This window comes from Lissotriton vulgaris, chromosome 1_2 (assembly GCF_964263255.1).
Source record: "Lissotriton vulgaris chromosome 1_2, aLisVul1.2, whole genome shotgun sequence".
Taxonomy (NCBI): domain Eukaryota; kingdom Metazoa; phylum Chordata; class Amphibia; order Caudata; family Salamandridae; genus Lissotriton; species Lissotriton vulgaris.
In genome coordinates, this window is record NC_141686.1 from 145,343,900 (window position 1) to 145,369,217 (window position 25,318).

The 25,318-nt window shown below is 43.8% G+C and overlaps 1 protein-coding gene across 2 annotated transcripts in view; it reads right to left on the minus strand.

Moving 5' to 3' along the window:
• Positions 1–6,914: 6,914 nt before the first annotated feature.
• Positions 6,915–25,318, minus strand: part of TMEM140 (transmembrane protein 140) — a 135,186-nt gene continuing 116,782 nt past the window's right edge. Inside the window, exons 5-6 of one of the 2 annotated variants that reach the window (XM_086953006.1) lie at positions 9,513–11,593; positions 6,915–9,436 (exon numbers count right to left, since the gene is read on the minus strand). In XM_086953006.1, the coding sequence (XP_086809132.1) occupies positions 10,981–11,593 (613 nt within the window). In that variant the 3' untranslated portion in view covers positions 6,915–9,436; positions 9,513–10,980. Of the gene's footprint in view, positions 11,594–25,318 lie in introns of both variants that reach the window. The other variant, XM_086953005.1, reaches the window with a different exon arrangement.

Genomic DNA, 25,318 nt, shown 5'->3' on the forward strand with positions numbered 1-25,318 from the left:
GTACGGCGGGTCGCTGGCCTGAGAGCTCTAGACTGGCACGGAAGATGGGAGGGGGGCCCCCTTCATGTAGTTTGCAGGGGGGCCCCCTCAAGTTTCGTTACGCCACTGACGGCGTTGACTTGTCTGTTCATCGAGAGTGAGGAGTCCAGGATGACGCCCAGGTTCCGTGCGTGGTCCGTCGGGATGGGTGCTTTTCCAAGGGCCTCTGGCCACCAAGAGTCATCCCAGGAGGAGGGGGAGGTACCTAAGATAAGGACTTCTGTTTTGTCTGAGTTTAGTTTCAGACGGCTGTGCTTCATCCACTCGGCCACTTCTTTCATTCCTTCATGTAGGTTGGTTTTGGCGGTGTTAGGGTCTTTGGTGAGGGAGAGAATCAGTTGAGTGTCGTCAGCGTAGGAGATGATGTTGAGGTTGTGTTGGCGTGCGATGGCCGCGAGGGGGCTCATGTATACGTTGAAGAGGGTGGGGCTGAGTGAAGATCCTTGTGGCACGCCGCAGATGACTTCAGTGGCCTCTGACTTGAATGGTGGGAGGCGGACTCTCTGGGTTCTTCCGGTGAGGAATGAGGTGATCCATTCTAGTGGTTTTCCTTGGATTCCGATGTTTCTGAGGCGCTGTAGAAGGGTGCTATGGCAGACTGTGTCGAAGGTTGCGGAGAGGTCGAGGAGGATGAGGGCGACTGTCTCCATTGTCCAGTAGAGTTCGAATGTCGTCTGTGGCTGCGATGAGGGCGGTCTCCGTGCTGTGTTTTGCTCGGAAGCCGGACTGTGAGGACTCGAGGGATTTGTTGGCTTCGAGGAAGGCGGCGAGCTGGTTGTTGACAGCTTTCTCGATGACTTTGGCCGGGAATGGAAGGAGCGAGATGGGACGGTAGTTTTTGAGTTCGGTGGGGTCCGCTGTGGGTTTTTTCAGAAGGGCGCTGAGTTCAGCGTGTTTCCAGCTTTCCGGGAAGGTGGCGGAGTTGAGGGAGCAGTTGATGACGTCTCGGAGGTGTGGTGCTATGATGGAGTCTGCTTTGTTGAAGATGTGGTGAGGGTATGAGTCTGTGGGGGATCCTGAGTGGATGGAGTTCATCAGGCGGATGGTGTCCTCAGTGGAGATAGGGTTCCAGTCATTAAGGATGTTTAAGGGGGGTGAAGGTCCAGCAGATGGTTGGGTGGGTTGGTCTCCGGGTCGGTTGTCGAAGCGGTTGTGGATGTCTGCGATTTTGTTGTGGAAGAACGAAGCTAGGGAGTCGCAGAGGGCTTGAGAGGGGGTGATGTCGTTGGAGTTGGCTGAGGGGTTGGTAAATTCTTTGACGATGTTGAATAATTCCTTACTGTTGTGGGCGTTGTTGTCAAGTCGGTCTTTGAATGCGGCTTTTTTGGCAGACCGGATTAGTTGATGGTGTATGCGGGTGGCGTTTTTGAAGGCGTCTCTGGTGCTGGTGTTGGGGTCTTTTTTCCAGGCCTTCGAGGGTGCGACAGAGTTTTTTCGATTTCTTAAGATCATCGTTGAACCAGGAGGCGTAGTTGCTGCCTAGTTTGATTTGACGTTTTTTTAACGGTGCTAGGATGTCGGCGCTGTTGGATAGCCATTGGGTGAGGTTAGTGGCTGATTGGTCGGGGTCTGAGGAGTGGGCAGGGGGGTTTTGAAGAAGCGATGAGTAGATCTGGTCGATGGTGATTTTGTTCCAGTTTCTTAGCAAAGTAGGTTGAGGATGGTTGTGAGTTGTGGTCTTATTGTAGATAAAGTGTACGCAGCTGTGGTCCGTCCAATAGAGAGCTGTGGTGTGACTGAAGGAGATATGTTTGCTGGAGGTGAAGATAGGTGAGAGGTCAAAAGGAGTCCTCAGATAAAACACATCTACCAGTTTCAGGTTTATTTTGGATGACATGCTTATGGCTCATATCACCAAAAAGAAACCTTCAGTTTTAACCTTTCATAGGATTGCATCTCACACTCATCGGGTAAAGTGCAATAAAGGTGGTTGGCAGGCAATGAAGAGACAGGGTAGATGTGTGCCCTGTCTCCAGACTGTCTGCAAGAGTAATTCCCTTATGAGTAAGAGAAAGATTCTATTACCACAAAAAGAACACACTTGCCATAATGCGGCGACAGTGGAGCTTTTGTCATTGGTTAGAGAGGGGTAATTTTGATTTTTAAGACTGGGTCCAAACCAGTAGGAGAGAAAGTTTGTGCACCTCAACCCTTGTGGCCAGTTCTCACTGTGTACCACTCCTTTGCACAAATGTAAATAGCAGATGAGTAGTAGCGGAGATTTGAATTACTGACAATTTAGCAAAAAGTTTCAGTGGCACATCGCTTCTTTAGGGCAGGACTGGGACTTGCTCCCAGGGTGGTTTGGAGGAGGGTTGGGGGTGCTGGTGGAAAACACTGCTGTTGCGCTTTTGTTAAAGGGGGCCGCTTTTGTAGCACTGCTGTAAAACCAGCCCCCAGTAACAAAAACACCCCCCACTGGCCCCCACCTTTCGGGCCCACCAGGAAAACTCCCACTGCCCATTACGGCCAGTCCAGCCCTGCTCTTCAAGGCATTCTGCTTTCCTTTGCCATTATGATCTCTTCCCTACAGAACAGATACGACTATTGAGGTGAGAGAAAAACAACTTTAGAACACCAAGTCGGCCAGCCAAATTCACAAAGCCATTTACGATCTGTGCATGGCCAAAATTGTCTCTATGCAGAATGCAGCACACATGGAAACAGCAAAAACTAGGAGAAATTAAACACTTCTCCTCGTTTCACCATGTTAAGACCAGGTTTTCCCTGGTTTGAATTGTGGTGCTGCCGCATATTTATGTCACCCTTGTAAATATGGGACAGCGTCAAAAACCAATGGGTGTTGCAGTGGAATGCACACCACAACACCCATTTCCCACCCCTTTCACACTAAGTGTAGCATGAAAGGGGGCCTTATTTACAAGGTGACGTTAAGCTTAACGTCACCTTGTAAATAAGGCTAACAGTTGATCGCCACAGGAACGTCGCAAAAAGTGACATTCCTGTGATGATAGGGGCTTGTAAATATGGCCCTTAGTGTCCTGAACCTAGATAGACCAGCAAGCAAGCCCTCAATGTGACTGCAGTACGTGTGTATCGATCACAGTTTTCACACGTGTAACACTGTGGTGGCTGCATGCTGTGTTTTGTAGTAACTATAGTCTGACCTGGCTGTTTACTGGATCAGGAGAACATGAACCCACTATCTCATTCACTCAAAGTTCTGCGGCTCACTATGAACGTAGAATTCTAGTGCTGAAATCCTGTGTTCCTAGACTTATGCTAGTGTGGTTGGTATGCAGTGAATGAGTGCCCAAGTCCAAAGGGGCACAGGCTTGTGCATTCCATTTTGGAAGCCACTAGCTTATTCATGTGCACAGGATGGAAGGGAGGGTGCTTTCACAGACAGTGGCAATATAATGCGGACATTCCTGAGATGTAGGGAGGGAACCCTGACAGTGAAGTGGGGAAGCAGGAGACAGGCTTCCCCTTAGAAATTTGATTAAGTTTCTTCCTATACAGAGGGCTGCTGGGGCTTCCTGAAACTGCCATTTGGTGGATGGCAGGGGTGAAGGGTGGGAATGCCGTAGCTTTGTCTGGGTGCAAAGGTCGATTAGAAGGGGAACCGCACTTTGTCACTCTTCCTGATCACTGTCCAATGCAGAGAGCTGACACCTGTGTGGGTGTGGGGTTGCTCTAAACTGGAGACCGCACTGCTGTGAAGAGCATCGCTCGAGACAAAAACTGAGGCCCAGATTTACAAAGCCCCTACAATGCCATTGCATCACACAAGGGCTTAAGCGAGACTGGTTAACCCATGCAAAGACACTTTGTGTGGCTTATTAAATCCAGGGTGATGCAAGGCAGCACAAGTCGCTGCCTTGCGTTACTCTGTGTTGGGAAGGCATTCCATGGGTGGAACGTGGGTGTTCCCATGCATTCAACCATGGATTGTGGCACACTCCCAGATTTACTAGGACTAGTAAACTAGGAATGTGGCAAAATGCTACACCTTCCTAACAGAGGTGTAACGAGGAGAAATATGCTTATTTATCCTTGTTATTTCCTGTTTCTACATGTGCTGTATTCTGTAGCACACATAGAAAGAGATAAATACCTCTGAGGAAGCTGTGTCTTCCTGCACAAAAAAAAATCTGAAATGCAGGCACCCTTGCATCATGACAGAAGGGTGCCTGCATTGGCACGAGGCAGTACGGTGTGCACCATTGCAGAAAGAGCAGAAATGCACATTAGATTAGTCAATGTGCCGCTCACTTGACGCCGCACAGCATGTTGTCTCGCTGCGTTGTGTGGCATTTCATGCCTTCTTGAAATTTGATTTTTCAAATGGGATATTTAAAAAAAAAGTGATGGAGACACCACTTGATTGTCTATGTAAAACTGGCTTCACTCATTACAATTCTTCTGCTGTCCTCTAATGGTACGTTTTAAAATTGCTGCTATTTAGTGGCTTATTGCTGGACTTTTGAGGTTTCTTGTTTTCAGTGCTGACCTCACTCACCGGGTTTGGTCAAGCTTTCACTCCAGTCCCGACACGGGGATTAAAACAATAAGAAAAGCACAAATAAAAGTCAGAAACTCTCATTTAAGATCACACAAGTATAGAATAAAAACGCAAAATGAATTAAAGAAACAATTAACACCATATGGAAAATAGGAACATGAAAAATATAACCATTCGCAAAATGCCATCTAAGCCCCAGACAGCTAAAGCGATCTTTAGCCAGAACCATAAAAAGGAAGAACGCGCTTCCTCTTTTAGCTGAAGAAATAATGTGAGGATTCACTATGATAATAGTATCAGCCCTTTTATATCATGTTATCGAGACATGCAAGCCTCACGGTTTTAAACCCTAGGGACACATGAATTGTATTTATTTTCATGTATGCGCACCAAGTTTATAGAACAGGTATGTGAACCTTCTCAGTTATTTGGGTTCAAATTGCAATTTCCCTAGTGGGATCAGTGATATAATTGGAGGTACTCGCCAAGCTGTACCTGAGGATTTAGGGCAGCATCTGTCTCTGGGGATTACTTGTTCAAGTCCTTCTAGTTCAAAACATTTCTGTCAAAACACCTGGTATAATTGTCTGTTCTATCTTACTGAGGAGGTCTCTGTTCACCTCCCGCTTTACTAAACTTATATTCTCTTCTTGGTTAGATGAGCATCCTTGCCCCGGAGTCCTACATCCTCTCTGGCTGACTGACTGACTGAAGACATTCTTATGATACGCAAGCGAATGTAATGAAGCATAAACAACAAGACTTCTACAAGTTTCTTGCATTAGTCAGAGCTGTCAAGTTTCCTGGTACTTGGTATTCTGGAACTTATAGTCCTAAAAATGTCTCTCGTTCAGTACCTGCTGTAGCAGATGGAATCAGCTAGTCTGTTGTGTGAACCCAGAATATTTTCACTACTAAGTGCACTGTGTTAATAATATTGGCAAGCTCTGAAAATCACAGGCGTATGCAAACAGCTTCAATCGCAGCATAGAAGAAACGTTTGGGGTAATACTGTTCCACACAAACTGAAAAAAGAAAAAAAAAATATGAAGAAAGCCCCAAAAGACAAGATCCCCTGGAGACACCAGTTCTGACAGTTTTTGGAAGCGGACACAACCATTCAGTGTCTGTCGATCACTAGTCATTATAATGCATGGAAAATGCTCCTTCTCAAAATATATGCATTATGTGCTGATCCAAATACATTTTCATAACACTAATGATAAAACTGTTACTGCAAATCATTTGTACACCAATTAAATTAACCTAAATGTCATTTTGCAGCAACATGTTTTGTTCCTAGATGTGGTAAATCCACGTTCCTCCTAATGCTACATAAAGGATATGTTTGCACCTTGTTGTGATTTTGCACCTTAATGTGATCCCACGGTGCAGTTTACTTTGCATCCATAGTGATTTTCCACCTAAACGCAAGTTTGCACACGAATAGGATTTAGCACCTTAATATTCCTGTGAACCAAACAGGAGCAATGCAGACCATTTACATCTAATGTGACCTCTTACCACATTTTCTCTCGGTGCGAAGTTATTTTGCACCTAAATATAATACCACACACTTGTTGTCTTTGCACAAGGGGTGAATTTGGACCCGTAGGTTTGTGCACATAATCGTTATTTTTCCTCTTAAATATGTTTTTGCACCTAAGGCACTTCTGCTTGAGTTGCACCAATGATGAATTTGCATCGAATATAATTTTGCTCCTACATGTGATACCACAATTCTGATTACTTTGCACCTAAAAGTGACCTTTGAACCTAAATGATTTTGCTCATTATTGCTTTTCATGCTTATAAAGCTTTTCAATGCTCACATTGCTATGTAAAATGTAAATGTAAATGTGCTGGATTTGTAAAGCGCACTGCTGCCCGTAAGCGTCCTGCCGCTGAAGACTGCTGGGGAACCCGTCCTGGCTTTCCCTGTGAGATGGTCCCTTCTGGGTATCTCCAAGGTGGAGCCAGGCATCCCCGGCGTCTGTGGGGGGCCGTTGTAGAGATGAGGCAAGCTTAATGCCCAGACTTGCCGAGTGGGGTCCCTGGTTATTGCACCAAGGATGATTTTGCACCTCAGTGAATTGTCATGCAAACTCAAGGTCATAGTGGTGCATAGCTGTTTGACTGAATCTGACATGAAAATATTACAATCTCTTTGCACCGAGCGATACCCCATAGCTGCAGCTGCCCCATACTAAATCTGCTTTTCAAGATAAATAACCTGTATATAGAATGGGGTCAGACGAGGTTATAGAAATGAATTCAGACTAGGTTATAAAGGGACAATTGGACAAGTCACTATACAAATGTGTATAATGTACGACCTTCTTAGATGGCAGATTTCCATGGAGAAATTCACAAATCAAACTAAAAAACATTTTGAGGTGTGGAGCACTTTATTTATCTGATTGTAATTTATCTTTATTTTAAATACGTGCATTTCAGATAAATTCAATGTTGTATACATATAAAAAGCAATGTTGCATATATCGGACAAAGAAAATAAAAATATAAAGTGCGGATGTGCTGAAACGTGACAATTATCAATAACATATTTGCAGACTAATGCGAATATAAAATTCAATCAATATTTAATGTCACCAATTTTGTTTATTAAATTCTATTTTACGGAACGCAGCACTGCCATCAATCTTACCAGACACACAGGAATGCCAGTGTCTATCATAACGCTGTTTCAAGCAAATGTATTAGCCATTACCAGGCAGGTGGACTGTATTCATCCCAAAAGTGGCTGTGCCTTGGTGACGGAACTCAATAATTTGAATAGTCTTATCTTTAAAAATCACTTCGTGGATACTGGAATACAAAATGCCATCTACGAAGACAAATTAGGCATTGTCTAGAGGAAGAAACACAGATGAAAAGCTAAATTTTAGAGTCGTGAGAAGAGCACAAGTGGCCCAACAGGCACCATTACTTGGGGGGCCTCTAGCTACTAAGTACTTAGCCAATCACACAAATGAAGGTCATAAAGAACAACATAACCCCAAGAATGCTTTAAGACCTACACCAGTCAGGAGACCAAAACATAAAAATGATACTAGTTGAATGGGAGGAAAAAGTCATGAAAAATAGTAACACGTTAAGGGTAATATTCATTCACCAAGATACACAGGGAAGTGAAAAGACTGAAGTATAACAGCACTAGAAGTGTAGATCCCATTCAGTGCCCACAAATCTGCCTAAAGTTCTTTTTGGGCACTAAACCGATTATAAACTTACTGCCCTCGTTTACTTTATTCGTATTAATGAAATCCTTACATTTCATTCAGCAGGGTCTTCAAATCACAGTTACAGAAACCAAACAAGGCTAGTGGGACCACCTCTTGGTAGGTCTGTGCTTTTGCATTAGCCTGAAACGCCCAGTGCATAGAGGAACCAAATATATCAAAACCATATGTTCAAATTTCTTGGGGAAATGGGTCAAGAGCTTTTATTTTACTTTAGACTAAGAATAATGTTGCAATTGGGATCCGCCAATTTCATATTTTCAGTACCGCTAAATTTTTGCATCGCCTTGTTTTAGACTTTTTACGGTGGTCAAGTCTCAATACACGTCTCACCCATGGTAATAACATTGCAAATGAATTGTGTGTGCTGACCGCCAGAGTCCGCCTTTTAAGATAAGGCCTCTGCAATGCAGCATGGCTATGGGGCACTTGTGAACATGTGTGACTGACATGCATCACCCAGTAACTGCGCACAGGTACCCTAGAGCAGAAGGCACTCTGCGGGATCAGATATTGACCTGGGGTAGGCCTGATAATGTTAGTGTACATTAATAGGGAAAGTCAGTGTGATTTACTGTTTTGCCTGTAGTGACACTTGTTATACATGCAGAGGGAAACTGCCTTAGAGTACAGTCTCGCTTCACTTTGGCCTACAAAGTCCAGTCACATATGAAAATGGGGTGTAACCTGTGCGAGAAAATCATATTTGCAAGTTCCAAAAAGATATATTTGTACCACTAATGAGTCATCTAGAAATGTCATTTCTCTGGTTCAGGATCAGAGTTCAGGCATTTTGTCACCTTGCTGTGTCAAGCAATTACATTTCTCTCCACCAGCAAGAACAAAGGTTTGCCCACACAAAGCGAGCGATCAACAGTACTTCACTTAGCTCCTGAGATTAAAAGGGGTGGGGAGGAAGGATTCACATCAATCAATCAGCTGTCACACTGTGCCAGGGATCAGCCAGCCCAAGCCCAGTAAACAAAGGAGGGAGCCCAGACCTCTGGAGCCAACACAGGAAACAGCTCCTCTTTCGAGATTTGGTGAGAAAGACCCTGGCTTTGATGTCAGCAAGGGGCGGACCTGAGGCCCAGAGGACATTTGACTAATGACTCCTAGGATTGGCCAGGGATGCCTAGCATCTGGATCCTTCCACTCCCCATCAAAAACTCTTGCACAATGGGGGTGGAGAGGCAGGAGGGGCTCTTTCTTGGTGGGTGATGTCGTGCTGCTGGACTCGGGGGGGGTTCCATGCACAAATGAATGAATGAATGAAGGAACCCCTTGATGCTCAAAAAGGACTACGTACTCTGCCCCAATTGACCCCTGGACCATTGAGTATCCCCAAGGCCCAAGTGAGGCTGGCCCCTTACACCTTCTGAGGACTAGTTGGGAAAAAACCCTGGACTTCTGCGCTCAGAGACAAAGACCTGGGGTGTGTGCTAGAATATGGAGCCAGAAGAACACGCTCCCAGTGGATTACACCACCATGGATGTCAGCTAAAACTGCCTGTGGTGGCTGGAACTAGTCACCAGGAGCAAAAGGAGTCCAAGAGCGTCCAGATAAGTCTGAGGCCAGAGTTATGGGGTTTTGAAGATCGGCGACATTTGACCCTTTCCTACAACAGAACGCATGGGGTTCCGTTGCCTTTTCTGAAATTACCCCCAGAATGGGCCAGGACCTGGGGGGAAGAAGGTGGGGTGGGGGGGTTGGGGATCCCTGCCTGCTCCTGTGTCCATGGGGTGGAGCAGGTGGTCACTACGAGCAGAGATTCCTGCCTGCACGAGCGGGCAGGGAAGGAGAAGCTGCAGGCTCCTGCGGTCACACACGAAGTGCGGACTGCGCGGGAGCAGGCGGCACAACAAGGGATAGGCTCCCTCGCCTGCCCCCAATATTCTGTAGGTTTTCAGCTCAAAGGTCGTGCAGGGCCTTTCACCTTATACACGCATTGTAAACATTTGATTATGTGATTTCACTCTGTGATTCTCCTCAAGTTTGATTATTGAGTGCACACGCTGCTGCGTTAACCTCCCAATATTCTGTAGGCATTGGGGTCCTGGGCACCCCTCAACCGAAAGAGGCAGGAAAGAGACGCAAAGCACAAGGCCGCATGCCAAAGAAAACAAAAAGCATCTCTCCCCAGCGCAGCAGAAAAGCAAGTCCCTGTTCTAGGCTGGAGTGCCCCATGTCCTCCTTTGTGCATATCTTTCTGAATAGCAAGTGTTGTGGGGGGCTGATGAAGGGACAGCAGCCCCCCAGGAGTATTATTTAAGAACTGACTTTATGTCTACAGTATCCAGGAAACCATGACCACTCATTGTCCCAGGTTTTTAAAGCACTCCTAAGCTTTTGCTCGATAGCTGGGATGCAACGCCCTCTAAGGGCTTGTTTTATGGCTGCATATATTGTGGCCTGAAGATGTTTAAGAAAGGTAGCGTCAAGAGGCTGTTTTCATGATTGGATTTTCATGGTTTGAAAGTATATTCATTTGTAAATGCTTCATTGATATAATGATGTTGAGTGTGAATACTTGTCAAAGTATATATGCTTTATTAACATTAATTAGAGCATTTACACATGATTGTTATTGAGGATTGCATTTACGTACAAAAGTCGTTTTTAACATGTGGTTTATGGTTCATGCAGTATGGTTCCCCCGTTGACAAAGCCAATAGACTGGCTTAGTGATGTCCCCGTATACTGTGATGTCTTACCTGGTGTAGGTGTAGGTGGGGGGGGGGGAGGGGGGGGAGGGGGTACTGCGATTGCGGAGGTCAGGACCATTTCGTGGTCAGATGTGATTTCATACTGTCATCTAAGGTATTTTCCATCTGACTAAGTAGATATTTATAAGTTACCAATTAGTATTTAGTAGTGTGTGTAAAAGATGTAATTTCTTTCCTAAATAAAAAGCACTGACAATTATTTATTGAGTGTTATTACTGCTTGCCAGTGAAAGGCGATTAGTAGCCCACACCCCCTCCCACGAGTACGCCTTGGACTGCTCGGCTACCATGAGTCGAGCACAAAAATGGGGGGGGAGGGGGCTTGGTTTCCGGTAAGAGATAATTATGAACATTTAACTAGTGAAGGCCAAACACCCAATAACCCAATTTCCTACAAATAAGTTCCTGGAAAGTAAAAGGACATTTGCAATGTGCCACACAGTGTTTCTAAATTTGCACTTGGATCTAAACTTTGTCCTCCACGTACTCCTCCGCCGTAAACCAAGGCAGAATTCGAAAGGCTGCAACTCCCTGTAGCAGCACCATGGAGTCTGCTGCAATAAGGGCCAGAAAACCATAGCCTAGCTGGGACGCCTCAATCAGTTCCCCAGCAAACAGCAGGAATGTGCCAATGCCAATAGACAAACTCAGGAAGGTGATGGCAGACAGCCCCAAAGCCAGCTTCCATGTAGATCGTGACTGACCCAACTGGCCAAAAAGCAGTGTCAGTGGAACAAATACATAGATGGGCAGAGAGCAGAAGCCCAAGACTGACCCAATAGCGACTCCTGTTGGGTAGACAATGCCATGCCTCTTCAGATCATCAAAATGAGGCTCACAGGAGAGCTTCCCCTTGGTTTCGTTCCACAGACAGAAGGAAAGGAAGCCAACCTTCTTGGTGTTTGTGTTGATGAAGACTCCTCCTTCCCCGATAAGGGCGTAGACAAGCAAAGTACATACGATGACAGCCAGTCCAAGGACGCACAAGAATCCGAGCATGGCTTTCCTTCCCTGCATCGATACCATCTGAGCAGATCTCCAGGGCCAGAAGCCCTTGTTTTGAGTATTCAGAGAACGACTGCAAATGCAAAGAAAATTGTAAGAACACTTTCTTGTTTGGCCCTTTACAATTCCCCTACAGATCACTTTAGTCTACATTCATGTGCACATGCTCTCCTGATTTGCATACTGGCATCAGAAAACACTGTCAGCAAATTGAGGACATAGGATTAAGCATAGCATTATTACCCACTGGTGGTATGTTACCTTAACTATGGATCACTTACATAGACTTATATTTACAACACGTTTTAAGCAGCATGTCATTTACATCGTCAAAGCTTTACAAATCATTAAATGTATTGTAGTTAAGGTAGCATATCTTTAAGAAGTTATTTAAAAACAATTCTATTAATATTGGAGTTAGAAAACAAACTTATTGCGTTTTTATAATTATCGTAATATTACCTAAAGTGAGCGGAATAAATAATGACTTAGAAGTTATTGACCTGATGAGGCAATGGATGGCAACATGGTGTAAAAATAGTGTTCACACACAGGAAAGCTTACTCTTTCTAAAATCCACAGGCGAGATTAGACATCCGAGTTAGATTTGGCTGAAGACTTGTACGTGTCAGAAGTGCTTTTTGGAATGTTAGAAAGTCCTCCTCAAATCTAAGATGGAGGATTAGTGAGTGCAGGTGTGGAGCACTAGCCTCTGCCACCAAACCATTTTAAAAAAAGAACTTTATTTATAATTGCTGGCATTCATGTACGTGAATACATATAATTTATAATGGCTTGGCAACTACACAAGTGACGCCCTTATGTTTGACATCGTAATAAACATCATGAACTTTTAGACTGAAACATTTGTTCTCAGGATCAAGTAGCCAAAAAAACATTTTTATTTTAACAGGTTAGGGGAGCTAGCAAGTTTATGGATAGAGAAAGTAGTCACCTGGCTGGCTGGCACTTCTGAAAGAACCTACTTCAGTGGGCGAGGACCCTCCCATTTTGTTTAAATACAGGAGTGGAGGTGTAATGTAAGGAATCTTGAGTTCGGTGTTATCGGTGATATTCTTCAGACAATCCTGGATTTCCATCTGGCACACTGGAACTTCTAACTGAGACACCCAAGCTCAACCAGGAGCTAGGCGTGGTAATTGAAATGAGGAAATAGAAGCCTAAGGACTGAACAGGCTGAGCTAGAATTTAAAACATTACTATTTAAAATAAGAGAAGAAAGCAAGAGTAACCATGGGGTTAGTACGAGGGCCTTAGAAGGGGAAGAGGATGAGATCTATGTTCGAGTTTTACTAGAGAGAAAATAACGTATTCATGCCATTGGTTTGATGGGGTCAATGAATATTATGGGATTTACACCACTGACATCAGATGCCATTCTTAGATTGTTCATGTCTGACACAAGTACTGTTACAGCTCAGGTACAATATTTAAGCGTGAATCCTTTTTGTTGGCATCATAGGAAAAACAAGAATACAAGCATCTTTTGTGGTTAGATCTAATATAACTCTCTGCAGGGAGCATGGACTTCCGTTATCAAGGACAAGCATTTACAATGCATATAGGTCTCGCATTAGGGAAGTTTGAGCTACTGTTATTGTAAATGACAAATGTTTTATTTATGTGTTGTTTTGAAAATAGCGAAATTAGGTGCTTTGTCATTTACAATGCCAATAGTTATAACTTTCGCAAATGTGACACCTATAGCATTTGTAATGCAATATGTGTTGTATTTACGTGACTTAGATTTATTGATATTACAAACAATGGCTTTAAAAAAATTTACATAATTAATACTTACATAAGTTATTGTAATTTATAATGGCAATAGCTTAAAGTTTTGTAAATAACTTTTGTGAAGATAATGTACAGTGTATTTTATTGTGACGAAAAATCCAAGAACAGAAATGAAATACTAACATCTTTTTGTGACATTTGTAATGAAGCTTAAAACATTGAGCGAACATATTTGAACCAGTTGTTGTTGAATGATTGCAGATTGATGCTTTGGTAGCACTGAGTGATGTTGTGGTGGCGACGAGTTATGCTTTGGCGTTCAGTGATGCTGTGGTAGCGCATAGTGATGTTGTGGTGGTGCCGAGTGATGCTGTGATGATGCGATAGACAGACACAGGGAGGGCGATAGACAGACACAGTGAGGGCGAGCAATAGAGTGAGGGCGTTTTTGGTGTAGGGCTACCAGAAACTCAAGCCTCATTTAAAATCCTTACAAGAATCCCATGTCAGACCACTGGGCAAATCGTGGAAAATTATTAATTAGATACCTTGGACGTCGATAGTTTTAAGAATCACACAACTCCACCATCATCTGCTAGACGTGGTAAGAGCAAAGCTGTTAAGTGAAGGTTGTGCTGAAACAATTCACCTTGGAAAGCTGTTTAATGTCACTGCCTCCCTTGAATGTGTTTAAAAACGTCTCCTTTGGCTATGTATCTGATTAATTGTTGAAATATATTATCGGTAGGTTGAACACCCTAAATAACTATTATTAACCAATATGCTCTTTTATTTATTCACTTGCAGCCTAACATTTGCATAGAAGTTCCTGCACATAAGAAGTTGTTCATATAGCCATTAACAGTGGCTCACTCCCAGCACTACTAACTCTAAGTACCTAGTGGTGCATGGTGTGCTCTTGGCCAACTCATCATGCCACTCTTTATACAAATGAGATGAATTAGAGTATGCAGATAACGCACGCGAACCAAGACAACACTCGCGCACTGAAGAGGTCCAGTGTAATCAGATGGCCAATTTCAGAACCAAACCTGCCATTTTCATAAATATTCAATATTCTTTTTGCTATATTTACCTCAAAGCCTCCATCCAATGCAGTACACCCGCCCCTTCTTTCTCCCATCCTCAATGTATTATATGTATCATACCTCTTCCTCTTACCTAAAAACCTTCAGTTACACCCTAAAGTTCCAATATCCTAAATCTCTACATCATAATGAACTGTGCTAGTTTTAGTGAAATGTTGTGTTCATATGCTAGTTTCTGTGCTACTCGGCCATTCCTCAGGATCACATTTGAATCACAGAAAAACCAAAAATAAATAATTTACCATAAAGCCAAATGATAAACGCCGACAAAAATAGAAACTGGAAACGGCACTCCTAGCTATTAAATCGAATATATTATACGGGCTGACCGGGGGTAGTAGTAGAGATTAAAATGTAAATCTTTGTAAAAGTCATGATGGGAGTATTTTTCCGGCGCTTTGATCTGCCAAGTAGCACACTCATCTCACTCGGCAGCAATAAATCTTCTGGGCAAAAGCCTCATTACCCCCAGCGGGGCCCGGGGCTGCAAGCACGGGTCCTCTGAAGTCTGCCTTAGAGTCCGCGCTGCACGCGCATTAATCTTCATAGCCAACGGAGAGCGGTGCCTGCAACGTACTGGGTGGGGATTTTAAGGTAAACTAGAGAACCTTAAAACCCTTGTTCGTTGTTACAACGGGTTTTTACAGCCACATTCCTCATTTTCAAAAGAGGAAAAAAAAAAGGGGGGGGGTCAAAAAATAATAAAATGCTGTTTTTTCCGACTGCCTAGCTAATTCCGTACTAGGTTTCTTTGTTTCTTTCATGCTACATTTGTAAACAAAAACACGGGGCATCAATGTCCTAGGTTGCCTGAGCTGTGATAAAATATTTCTGCACTTAAAACGACTGTTACTAACAGAACGGTGGCTATAACCGCAGGGAGGTCAGCGCACGCTACCATTGCGCGCAGAGGCACCGGAAGAAAGAAACATGGATGGTGGGGGCTCCGAATCTGTCAGGGGCCGTGGGTTTCGCGAATTTCAACTGAAGCCTGTGACTTTAGTGTATGTTGTCACTTGTGTCTAAACTCTAAATGTGTTTTTCACCAACATTGTGATGATTGTTTGGCCATGTTTGAAGTCATATGGTCTCAGAACAAAGGCGTAAGCAGCGGCGCACACGGGGTATCTGTCCACGCACCTAATTGCACACCCTCCAACTCCCCCGCACATGGTAAGTGCCAGCCTCTTTTCAATGATATTCACCCTCGAAAACAAGCTCTCGGCATTGCTGTGGCGGGGGAGCGCATTCCTTTGAAATCTGATGCTGAGGCTCAGACAAATGGTATGGTGTGCGATGTGGCTGGCGATGTGCATGCGCCTGGCTCACGAACTGTACCCAATCTGCGGTTTGGGTAGACTTTTGAAAGCCTTACTATAATCTTGACAAACAAGCATTGCTAAAGCAATGCTGTAGCCGAGACCTAAAAAAGGGGTACCGGTACACCTCCCAACCCAAAAATCTCCCAAATGATCTTAACCCATGTAAAGAACTGAGCAACAAGTCAAGGAATCTCCAAGTCCCAACAAAATCACCACTAAATGCACAGGAACCGTAATATCACCAGGGTCTGCGACATGTAATGCTCATCGAGGCTTCATGCAATGTTACACCCCATCCTAATTCTCTTCTTTAGCTCCTCTGTCGCCACTGCCAACCAGGCAGTCTGGAATCAGGAATATAGAGTCTGTGTTCCACTGTTACCACCCTTTTCAGGAACTCTAATGTAACAGGTAGTAAAGAAAAGAGGAACCAGTGGTAGCTTGTTCTATAAAGGTTTAATGATAGCTTTTTGAGAGATGCTTGTTCTTGCATCTCTCCCGGTTTCTGTGCATCTCAATCATGCTTCCTTGATTTTAATAGAATGTTTATTTTTAAGTTCAGTATTTGTTATTTGTTTTAATCTATCAAGTAACATCTGAAATAGTCCCCTCTAAAGACTGCATACCAACTTTTATTCAGTCAATTGAAGTAAATGTTATACAGAATCTCTATTTTTGACACTGGATACCTGGTTCTATAATCTACTCCATCAGATCTTGAGGCTCCAAGGAATTTAGTTTTTTCATGAAGTGGGGTTGGATTGAGGTATTCCCTTCAACACTTGTTGATCAAACTGTTCTCTGTGCAGGAGTAAAGTTTTGGGTTACAGAGTATCAGCAACAGAGTCATGGATTTAAACTTCATCTAGACCCCTTCATGGGGAAGCTTTGAGAAAGCAAACAGGCTTGTTTGACTCGCTTTAAAATTTCCCTTCTTTGTTGTATTTTTACAAGTCTCACATCAGACTATTTTACCAAAGTTTGCTTTATTTTACAGTTTTTTTTAAGAGCTAGATTCATTAACTTTATCTCTTCCATCGAGGTGATTTTGATGTAAAGTTGGGTGTCATCCGCGTACATGTGGTAGAAGATGCTTGCCTGTTGTAGTATGTCAGTGAGAGGTTCAACATATAGATTGAATAGAGTGGGAGACGGGGTAGAGCTTTGAGGTACTCCTAGTAGGTTGGGTGAGGATCTTGTTGGACATGAATGATTGTATTCGGTTCTCCAGAAAGGATTTGAACCATAGGAGGACTGTGCCAGAAAAGCCCATCCGGTCTTCTAGTCTTCTTTGCATTTTGTCATGGTTAACCGTATCGAAGGCTGAGGAGAGGTCAGCAAAACTAGCAGGCATGTTTCATTGCGGTCAAGAGCTGAGAGGGCGTCATCTACTATATGTAGGATAACCGTTTCAGTGCAATGGCCAGGTCTGAAGCCCGATTGGTGTATGTTCAGTGTGTGCTCCCCAACTGCCCACCGACTCACCCGGTTCCCCTGGCTCCGACGGATACCACTTTGTACCGCGGACATACGCGCTCGATTGTGGGCGCGCACAATCTTCACCTTCCTACTGCCGTCTCCCGATTGAGGCTCAACGGCAATTAGAGGCTAAATTATTGTTAAGGCTTTCATTGAAATGTCCTGATGATGGTCTCCGTGATTTGCTAGGGGGTCCGAAACGCCGTCGACCTATTGAGCACCCAATGCTTAAACGTGATTACTATGTGTTGGAAGGGTGCTTTGTTAAAAATTCTGTACAATTGCATTAATGACAGAAAACGTGCTTTGCCTTAAAAAGCCCATCTTCCCTCTCTTTATCCACCTTCTGTACCCGTTCTGTTAGTGCTGGGCACAGGCTTGTGTTCCACACTGGTACTCCTTGTATTATAACGAAGTGCTTATTCAGTAAACTTTGAAGACCACTGTCCGGCTGGACATGTCACTCGCAATATAGATTGACTGTCTATATTTTATTCCTTTATATTTTCTGTATGCATGGGACCAGTGTTGCATGTACAAAGTATGTTCCCCGAGGTCCCTGCTGACTAATTTGGGGCCCCTTGTTGTTAAATTAACTTTTGATGTGGCACCTGTGAGAGTTGCAGGAGCATGGTGAACCACGGCTGTCGTGCCCACGAGGATGCTACTAGTATCATGGTCATTGAATGTTGTTGCAGTTTTTGAACCACTAATGGAATTAGTGGGAGAGGGGGAAAAGCGTATGCAAATTTGTTGGACCAATTTATCCATAATGAATTGCGACATGTGGTGTGGGTACCTGGATGCGAAGCTTCGGCATTTTGCGTTCTGATGAGTGGCAAAGAGATCTATGTCCGGTTGTCCCCATCTTTGAAAGAATGGCTGCAGTATTTGGTCGTGCAGTTCCCATTCGTGTATTTGTTCTGACTCTCTGCTTAAGATGTCTGCTTTCTGACTTTTGAACTCCTGGTAGGTGTTCGGCTAACAGATAGATGTTTTGTGGAATGGCCCATCTCCAAATCTCCTGCGCTAGTCTGGATACTTGAGTGTGTCCCCCCCATGTTTTTTAATATAATACATTGCTGTCATGTTGTCTGTTCTGATCAGGACTGCTTTGTTGAAAATCTGCATTTGAAAAGCTTTTAATGCTAGAAACACTGCTAGTAGTTCTAGATGATTGATGTGCAGTCTTTTTTGCTGTACACTCCATCTTCCCTATACTGTATATTTCTCCATATGCGCTCCCCATCCGGTGAGCGATGCATCTGCTGTTAGTATCACTTGTGGAATTGGTGCTAGAAACGACCACCCCTTGGAAATGTTTGCTGTGTTCCACTACTTCAGAGAGTGATGTGTGCGTTCGTCTCCAAACACCAGATCTGTAATCTGACCTTGAGCCTGATTCCACTGTGTTGCTAGACATTCTTGCAGCGGATGCATCTGTAGTCTGGCATATGGTATTAGCAGTATGCAAGAGGACATCATCCCTAACAGCTGCATGAAAACTCAATCTGTGTGTTGTGGTTGAAATCTTTGAATCAATGTGAGCATTGTTTGAATCCTAACTGGATTGGGGTATACTCTGGCTTTTTCTGTGTCTATAGTAGCCCCTAGATATTGTTGAACTCTGTTTGGTTGCAGGTGGGATTTTGTGTAGTTCACCGTAAACCCTAGCTGGTGCAGCAACTGAATTGTTTTTTGTGTGTTTTGAAGACATTCTTTTTGTGATTTGGCCTTTATTAGCCAGTCGTCCAAGTAAGGGAAGACATGTTTTTGTGGTCTTCTTAGGTGAGCTGCAACCACTGCTAGGCATTTTGTGAACACCCTTGGTGCTGTTGTGACCATAAACAGAAGGACTTTGAACTGATAATGTGGTCCTTCTACAACAAACCTGAGGTATTTCCGGTGGGCATTGTCAATTGGGATATGAAAGTAAGCGTCTTTTAGATCCAGTGTAGAAAGAAAGTCCCCTTTCTTCAGTAAAGGGAGTACTTGTTGGAGCGTGACCATGTGGAAATGTTCCGAATTATGTATGCATTGAAAGGTCTGAGGTCTAGTATTGGCCTTAGAGACCCTAATTCCCAAAAAAAGACAGAAGTATAGAGAGTATACCCCTGTTCCCGGTTGATGTTGTGGAACCTTCTCTATGGCATGCTTTTGTAGCAGTGATAGTACTTCCTGCTTTAACAATGTTAAATGATCTTGACTCATTGGACGCTGTTTGGGGGGGGATGTTTGGTGGGGTAGCTGTGAGTTCTAGGCAATAACCATGTTGGATAATTTGTCTCACCCACCTGTCTGAAGTGATGCTTTCCCAGACAGGTAGGAACTGTGATAGACGTCAACCCTGACCGGTGTTATATGGTCTGGGGGAGCTGTATGAAGTCACTGATTTGGGGTAGGGGAGTTGCGGTTGTTGTTATTTCCGCGACCTCTACCTTTGTTGTTGTTACCGCTGTAACTACCTCTAGAATTACCTCTGGGTGATGTAGGTGTAAAAGAGGTAGATTGCTGGCTTGTGCCCTTATTCTTTGATCCGCCTCCATAGGTGGACCAACGAAAGGAACCCCTTTGAGTTGGCTGTTGCAATGCTCCCATTGACTTAGCCGTTTGTGTCCTTTTTCATTTTTTCTAACGTCTCATCTGTACCTGTGCCGAAAAGTGTTTTCTCATCAAAAGGCTGGTTCAATAAGGATGTTTGTACCTCTTGTTTGAACCCTGAGACTCTGAGCCATGCATGTCTTCTTAACATGATACTGGTGTTTATGGATCTTGCTGTAGTGTCTGCTGCGTCTACGGCGCACTTAATGGAAGTGTTAGTTATTATCTTCCCTTCTTGTATGAGCTGATCTGCCCTTTTTTGATGTTCCTTAGGGAGATGTGTAATGAGTTTTTCTAACTCGTCATAATGAGCTCTATCATAATGTGCAAGTAGCGCTTGCATATTAGCTATGCGCCAGCTGTTTGCCGCTAGGGATGCCAGAGGTATCTATTAACTTGGACTCCTTGTCAGGAGGAGGAGCTTCTCCTGTAGTTAATGAGTTTGCTCTCTTACAAGCGTTTATGACTACGAGCGAGTCCAGAGGTATTTGTCCCTTGATAAATATTGGGTCCTTTGGGGCAGCCTTATATTTTTTATCAATTCTTGGGTTTAATACCCTAGCTCTCACAGGGTCTTTGAATATGTCTTATGTGTGATTGAGGAGACCCTTAAGCATTGGTAGTGTTCCTGATGTTCTTTGTGCAGCAGGTAGTGTTTCTAAAAAAAATCCTCTATTTGAGGTTCCGTATGTAAGTCTACCTTGTGGTATTTTGCTGCCCTATAATTAACTGTGCAAAACCTGTATTATCATCATCAGGTGGTGAGGGTCATTATCATTATCTGACCCTGCGTTATAATCTTCCCATGGGTCTGCGTCTTCTGGGACAGTGTCGTCATCCCTAGGAAGTTCTCCCTCCCCTGTGTCACTTTCTACATCTGTTTGAGGTGTTGATGGTCGTGGTGTAGAAGGTGGAGGAATAGCTGGCAGAGTGTGAGGAAGAGGAGAAGATGGTGTGTCTTTAGGTTGTGGAGAAAGGGGAGGAGTTGTATTTGTCCCCATTGTTCTCTTTTAAGGAGGAGGAGCTTTGTCGTCCAACTGTTCATTCTTCCTCTTTTTAGGTAGTTTTGTCACCATCTTTTGTTTTGGATCTTTCTGATGCTCCTGTGTCAGTACTGAAGTTTTTGGTTCCGGAAGGTGCTTTTGCTTCTGACTGTCAGTGTTTTGTGTTTTCGGCACCGAGAGTTTGCTAGAAACAGATTTTTTTGTTGTCGAGGAAGTCTTCGACGTCGAAGCATGTTTCGGTTTCGACATGGAATGTTTCGACTGCGAGCCTTCCTTGGTATGGAGCTTCGGTGTCTATGTCGACCGCTTCTCGGATCCGACATGGTGGGAGGCCGAGTGTTTCGGTTTCGTTGCCGTGCCCGAAGGCGGGGCGTCGGAAACTTTTTTCGGTTGTCTGACCGGGCTCGAAGGCGGGGGTCGACACCAAACGGGGGTCGTTTTTTTAGTAAGGGGACATCGTCACTCACGGTTTGATGAACGTCGACGTCAGACTCATCCACTTCCGACCCCGACTCGTCCTCCTCTTCTTCTTCTTCCTCCTCTTCGGGGTGCTGGGCCTCGAACAGCTCCGGCATTGCCTCTGACTGCATTCTCGACACCTCGTGTCTTCGGGCTCGACAGTTTCTAATCGTTGACTTGGAGGAGAATGCTGCGCAGGCTTCACAGTCCCTGGATTCGTGTTCAGTTGATAAACAGAGGTTGCACACCTCGTGTAGGTCCTTGTGTGGGAACTTAGCACCACACTTTGGACATTTTTGAATGGAGTCCTTTCCATAGACTCCGGGCTGGACTACGTCGAGATAGGCCTCCCGGTCTCTTCGACGTAGAAGTTGGAAATGTTGTTGTTGACTTCGAAGCGCGTCGAAATGGAAATGAACTTGCGCTCGATAACAATACCGTCGAATTGGAAAGGGAATACGTGCCGAAATAACTTTTTTCTCTAAGTCGATCCGGAGCGCTTCGATCCAAACCCGATGACGGAAAAAAACAATCTAAGGATGGAGCCCTTGCGCACTAGCACCCAAGGGAGGAGTCATCGGTCTTGTGACGATAAAAGACTTCTCCAAGAGAAAAACAAGTGCAATCATCCGAGCCCAACACCAGATGGCGATCTATTCATAAATGTATCATCTGCAGCCCATATGCCTCGAACATAAATATTAGCCATTACAAGATGGCTGCAAGGTTAGTTGGGGCCGTTACAAGATGGCCGAATATTCGGGGCTTCTGAATGGGCGTAGGCGAATGGTCATTCAATAGGGTGAGACAAAAGTCAGATGCAGAGAGAGTATAGATAGCCGTTACAAGATGGCTGCCAACCTTGTATTAGGTACCTTTACAAGATGGCCTCTGATGAAGTTATGAGCTGACTGTAATACTAGTCAGTATCAACAGGAGAGGAAGGGCATGAGTAGGCACTCCTGTACCCCGGTCAAATATATATATAAACAAAGGAGTGACTGTGAAAAAGTGCTAATGAAATAAACTTGTGAGAATTAAATGTTAACACCGTTGCGTACTGCACGCGTGATCAATACTCGCACACGTGCATGCACACAGCGAAAACTCTGTCTCCCTATGTATGCCCATTAGGTTTTCTTCCGAAGAAGGGAACCAGTGGGCTTGCCAGTCACCCGGTGTTAGAAGGAGGGAAAAGAACCTTACTTGTTTGAAGGACCCTCACTCACCACTAGTTGGTGACATGCTTCATCATTGGGTCCCCGCTGGGGTGACCGAATGTCTCCCCAGCGTGCTACAAAGCCTGGTTACAGCGGAGCAGGATGTGGTGAGTGCAACAGTGCCCAAATTAGGAGGTGACTAAACGTGAATGTGTAAGTGTATTAATATTAAAAAATGCAGAGGTTGTGCCTTTACAAAAATCTTTAATAATGGCCAACCTGCATTAAATAAAAACAAAGTGAGCGGACTCCTCAGGTTCTTAGTTAAGGAACCGGAATCCTAATAAAAAAAATAAGAGTTGGTCTGACTGTAATACTGCCTTTATCAAAGTGTGCTTTTCAGCTATTGCCTTCAAACATTTCTACACCAGGTTTTGAACATATTTCACTTTTTGTAGTGCTGGTTTGCAAATGGTGATTGTTAGCTACCAGTTTAGTGTACGTTATAGGCCACACGTCTCCTTCATGAATTGTTAAACTCTAGTCTCGATTGTTTTGACTGCAATACCTTTCTCTGCAGCTACAGATCCTCAAAGGCTTTGGGAACACGTCCAACAGACTGGATGCTTATATTAGCGCATTTCTAACTGGCAAACTCAAGAACCATAAAGCGCTTCTCTGGACATACTAGGATCTGTGCTATTCCCTGAGGGTTCTGGTGTTGCACTCCAGAGCCTGGTCAACAAATCAATACATTCAGTAAGAAGTGAAGCACACATTAGGGTCCACTAAAAGGACAGAACATATTTTAGTATCAACCATGAGGGCTTATTAAAGGTTAATGGTTTACAGAAGGCAAAAATCAGGTTAGCAGCAATTTATAATCAGAAGTGCATGCTTTAATTCATATGCAAATCAAATCTTATGAAGTAGGGGATGAACCAGCATGGGGCCATTTCAAAGGGAGGGACAAAGGAAAAGTCAGTCCTCTTGCTGTGCGAATACTATAAAATCTCCTACTGTGCTTTGCTTTATTCTACTCTGAACTAGAAGAAAGAGACACTAACGTTTTACGAACCTACGTGCAGTTCTTATAACCCTGTCCAATAAGGTAAAAGCAAAATCATACTTTTCTCACACTACAAGTCTGCTCCTCTGTCTTTCAAACTTATCCTTAACATAAGAAACAGACTAGTCTGCACACTGCAGGTTTCTCTTGAACGCACTATTAATTAAAACATCCCACAATAATCATAAATTAAAGAACATGTTGCTTTACATGGGAAAGGAGGAAAAAGAACATCGCCTTTGACAATTAGAACTCCAGGTTGCTTGGAAATAAAACGTTCATGCGTCATATAACAAGATGGCAAACAACATTAGACATTTTGAGATTCAGGCCCACATTAGCTATAGTCAATCTAAATTTGAATGAACAATGTGTCTCTACAAATAGCATTAGCACGTCTATCTGTTGATGTTTAACAATTTTAATATATAAAAACGATCCCACTTCCCTATACAGGAGAATTGATGTTCTCACTGAAGTGATCCATGCAAATATATGGTCGGTGACAGTGACATACAGAGGTAAGTTGTATGCAGATTAATGAACATAGGTGCAAACGGCATCGTAAATGTACCTCTCCGGTATCTAATACAAGGCTGAATGAATCTACAATTAAATTAGTATATGCCAGGGGTCGGCCTCCAACTGTTGCGATACACCTGTGCTGGACTATTGTACGGGCCCTGACAGCATGGGAGACAGGTGAGCTCTGGCAGTACTGGTGGCCGCCCCAAAGCGACATGCGGTTCCTATCTAGTGTAGGGGCACTGTAGATGTCTGGATGACTGAAACAGCTTTAGGCCTTTATTTGGCTGAAGAATGTATTCACAAACTGACTTTGTTTAACTATAACCTATGCCTCGGCATAAATGCCCATATATAGAAACTATTCACGTGTAAATAAATCAGCAAACCCTTTGGAAATATTTAGATAAAACTGTAAAATAAATAAATCTAACCACTCTTCTGTCCTGGTTAGATCTTAGGCACAAGAGATACCTTTCAAAAGGTAACATTAAGGAGTTGGACGTAAATGCTAGGTGTGTATGCTTTTTCAAAAGCCACTGCCTGTTCACTGCATCAAAAACTTTGCTGACAAATAACCACCTATGGCGGCAAATTCTCCCTGTGTGGAGTCCTTTGAGGGAGGCAAGTATGGGAGAATAAACATTGCAGTTGGCCCTCAAAGGTGTGTACCCCGGTTGCATCACAACTCCTATACTATACCCAGCATCACACCACAAGCCCTTCACTCGGAATCTTCATAAAGTGACCATCTTGTGTACAGACATAGTTCACAGGTTACCCTGTCTGCACACAACCTTGGATTTACAAAGCTTTAAGTTTCTAGGCAAAAACCCTCAATCTCTTAATCACAGATAGGTTATAGATACGTGTTTGACATGTTTCTTTCTATTTGTCTAGATGAAACTGCGCTTTCCTTCTGGTTGGCATCTCATTTTGGATACTTCCATTTTAGCAACACTGAAATGTTCCTTATTGATAGTTTAACATAATCTACTTTTTAATAATGTTATGCATTACGTGGTAGCCCTACTTTTTGTGATCTATCCTAACACCCTGAAATGAGAGAGGAAGAGGTGCAGCCAGTACAGTACGGTGTGTGGTTGGTTGTTTACAGGCACCGGACATGGATACAGCTCACAATGAACTGGGACAAACCCTCCTTTACGTTATTTTCCCACGTTGCATGGCGAGTCCATCTATTGCGCTGATTTTGCATGACACCTATCAAAGTCACAGGAATCCATGACCAATACAAGGTGTGAATCAATGGATACAAGCAAGCAATGTTTCAAATGTGCATCAGGTCTCG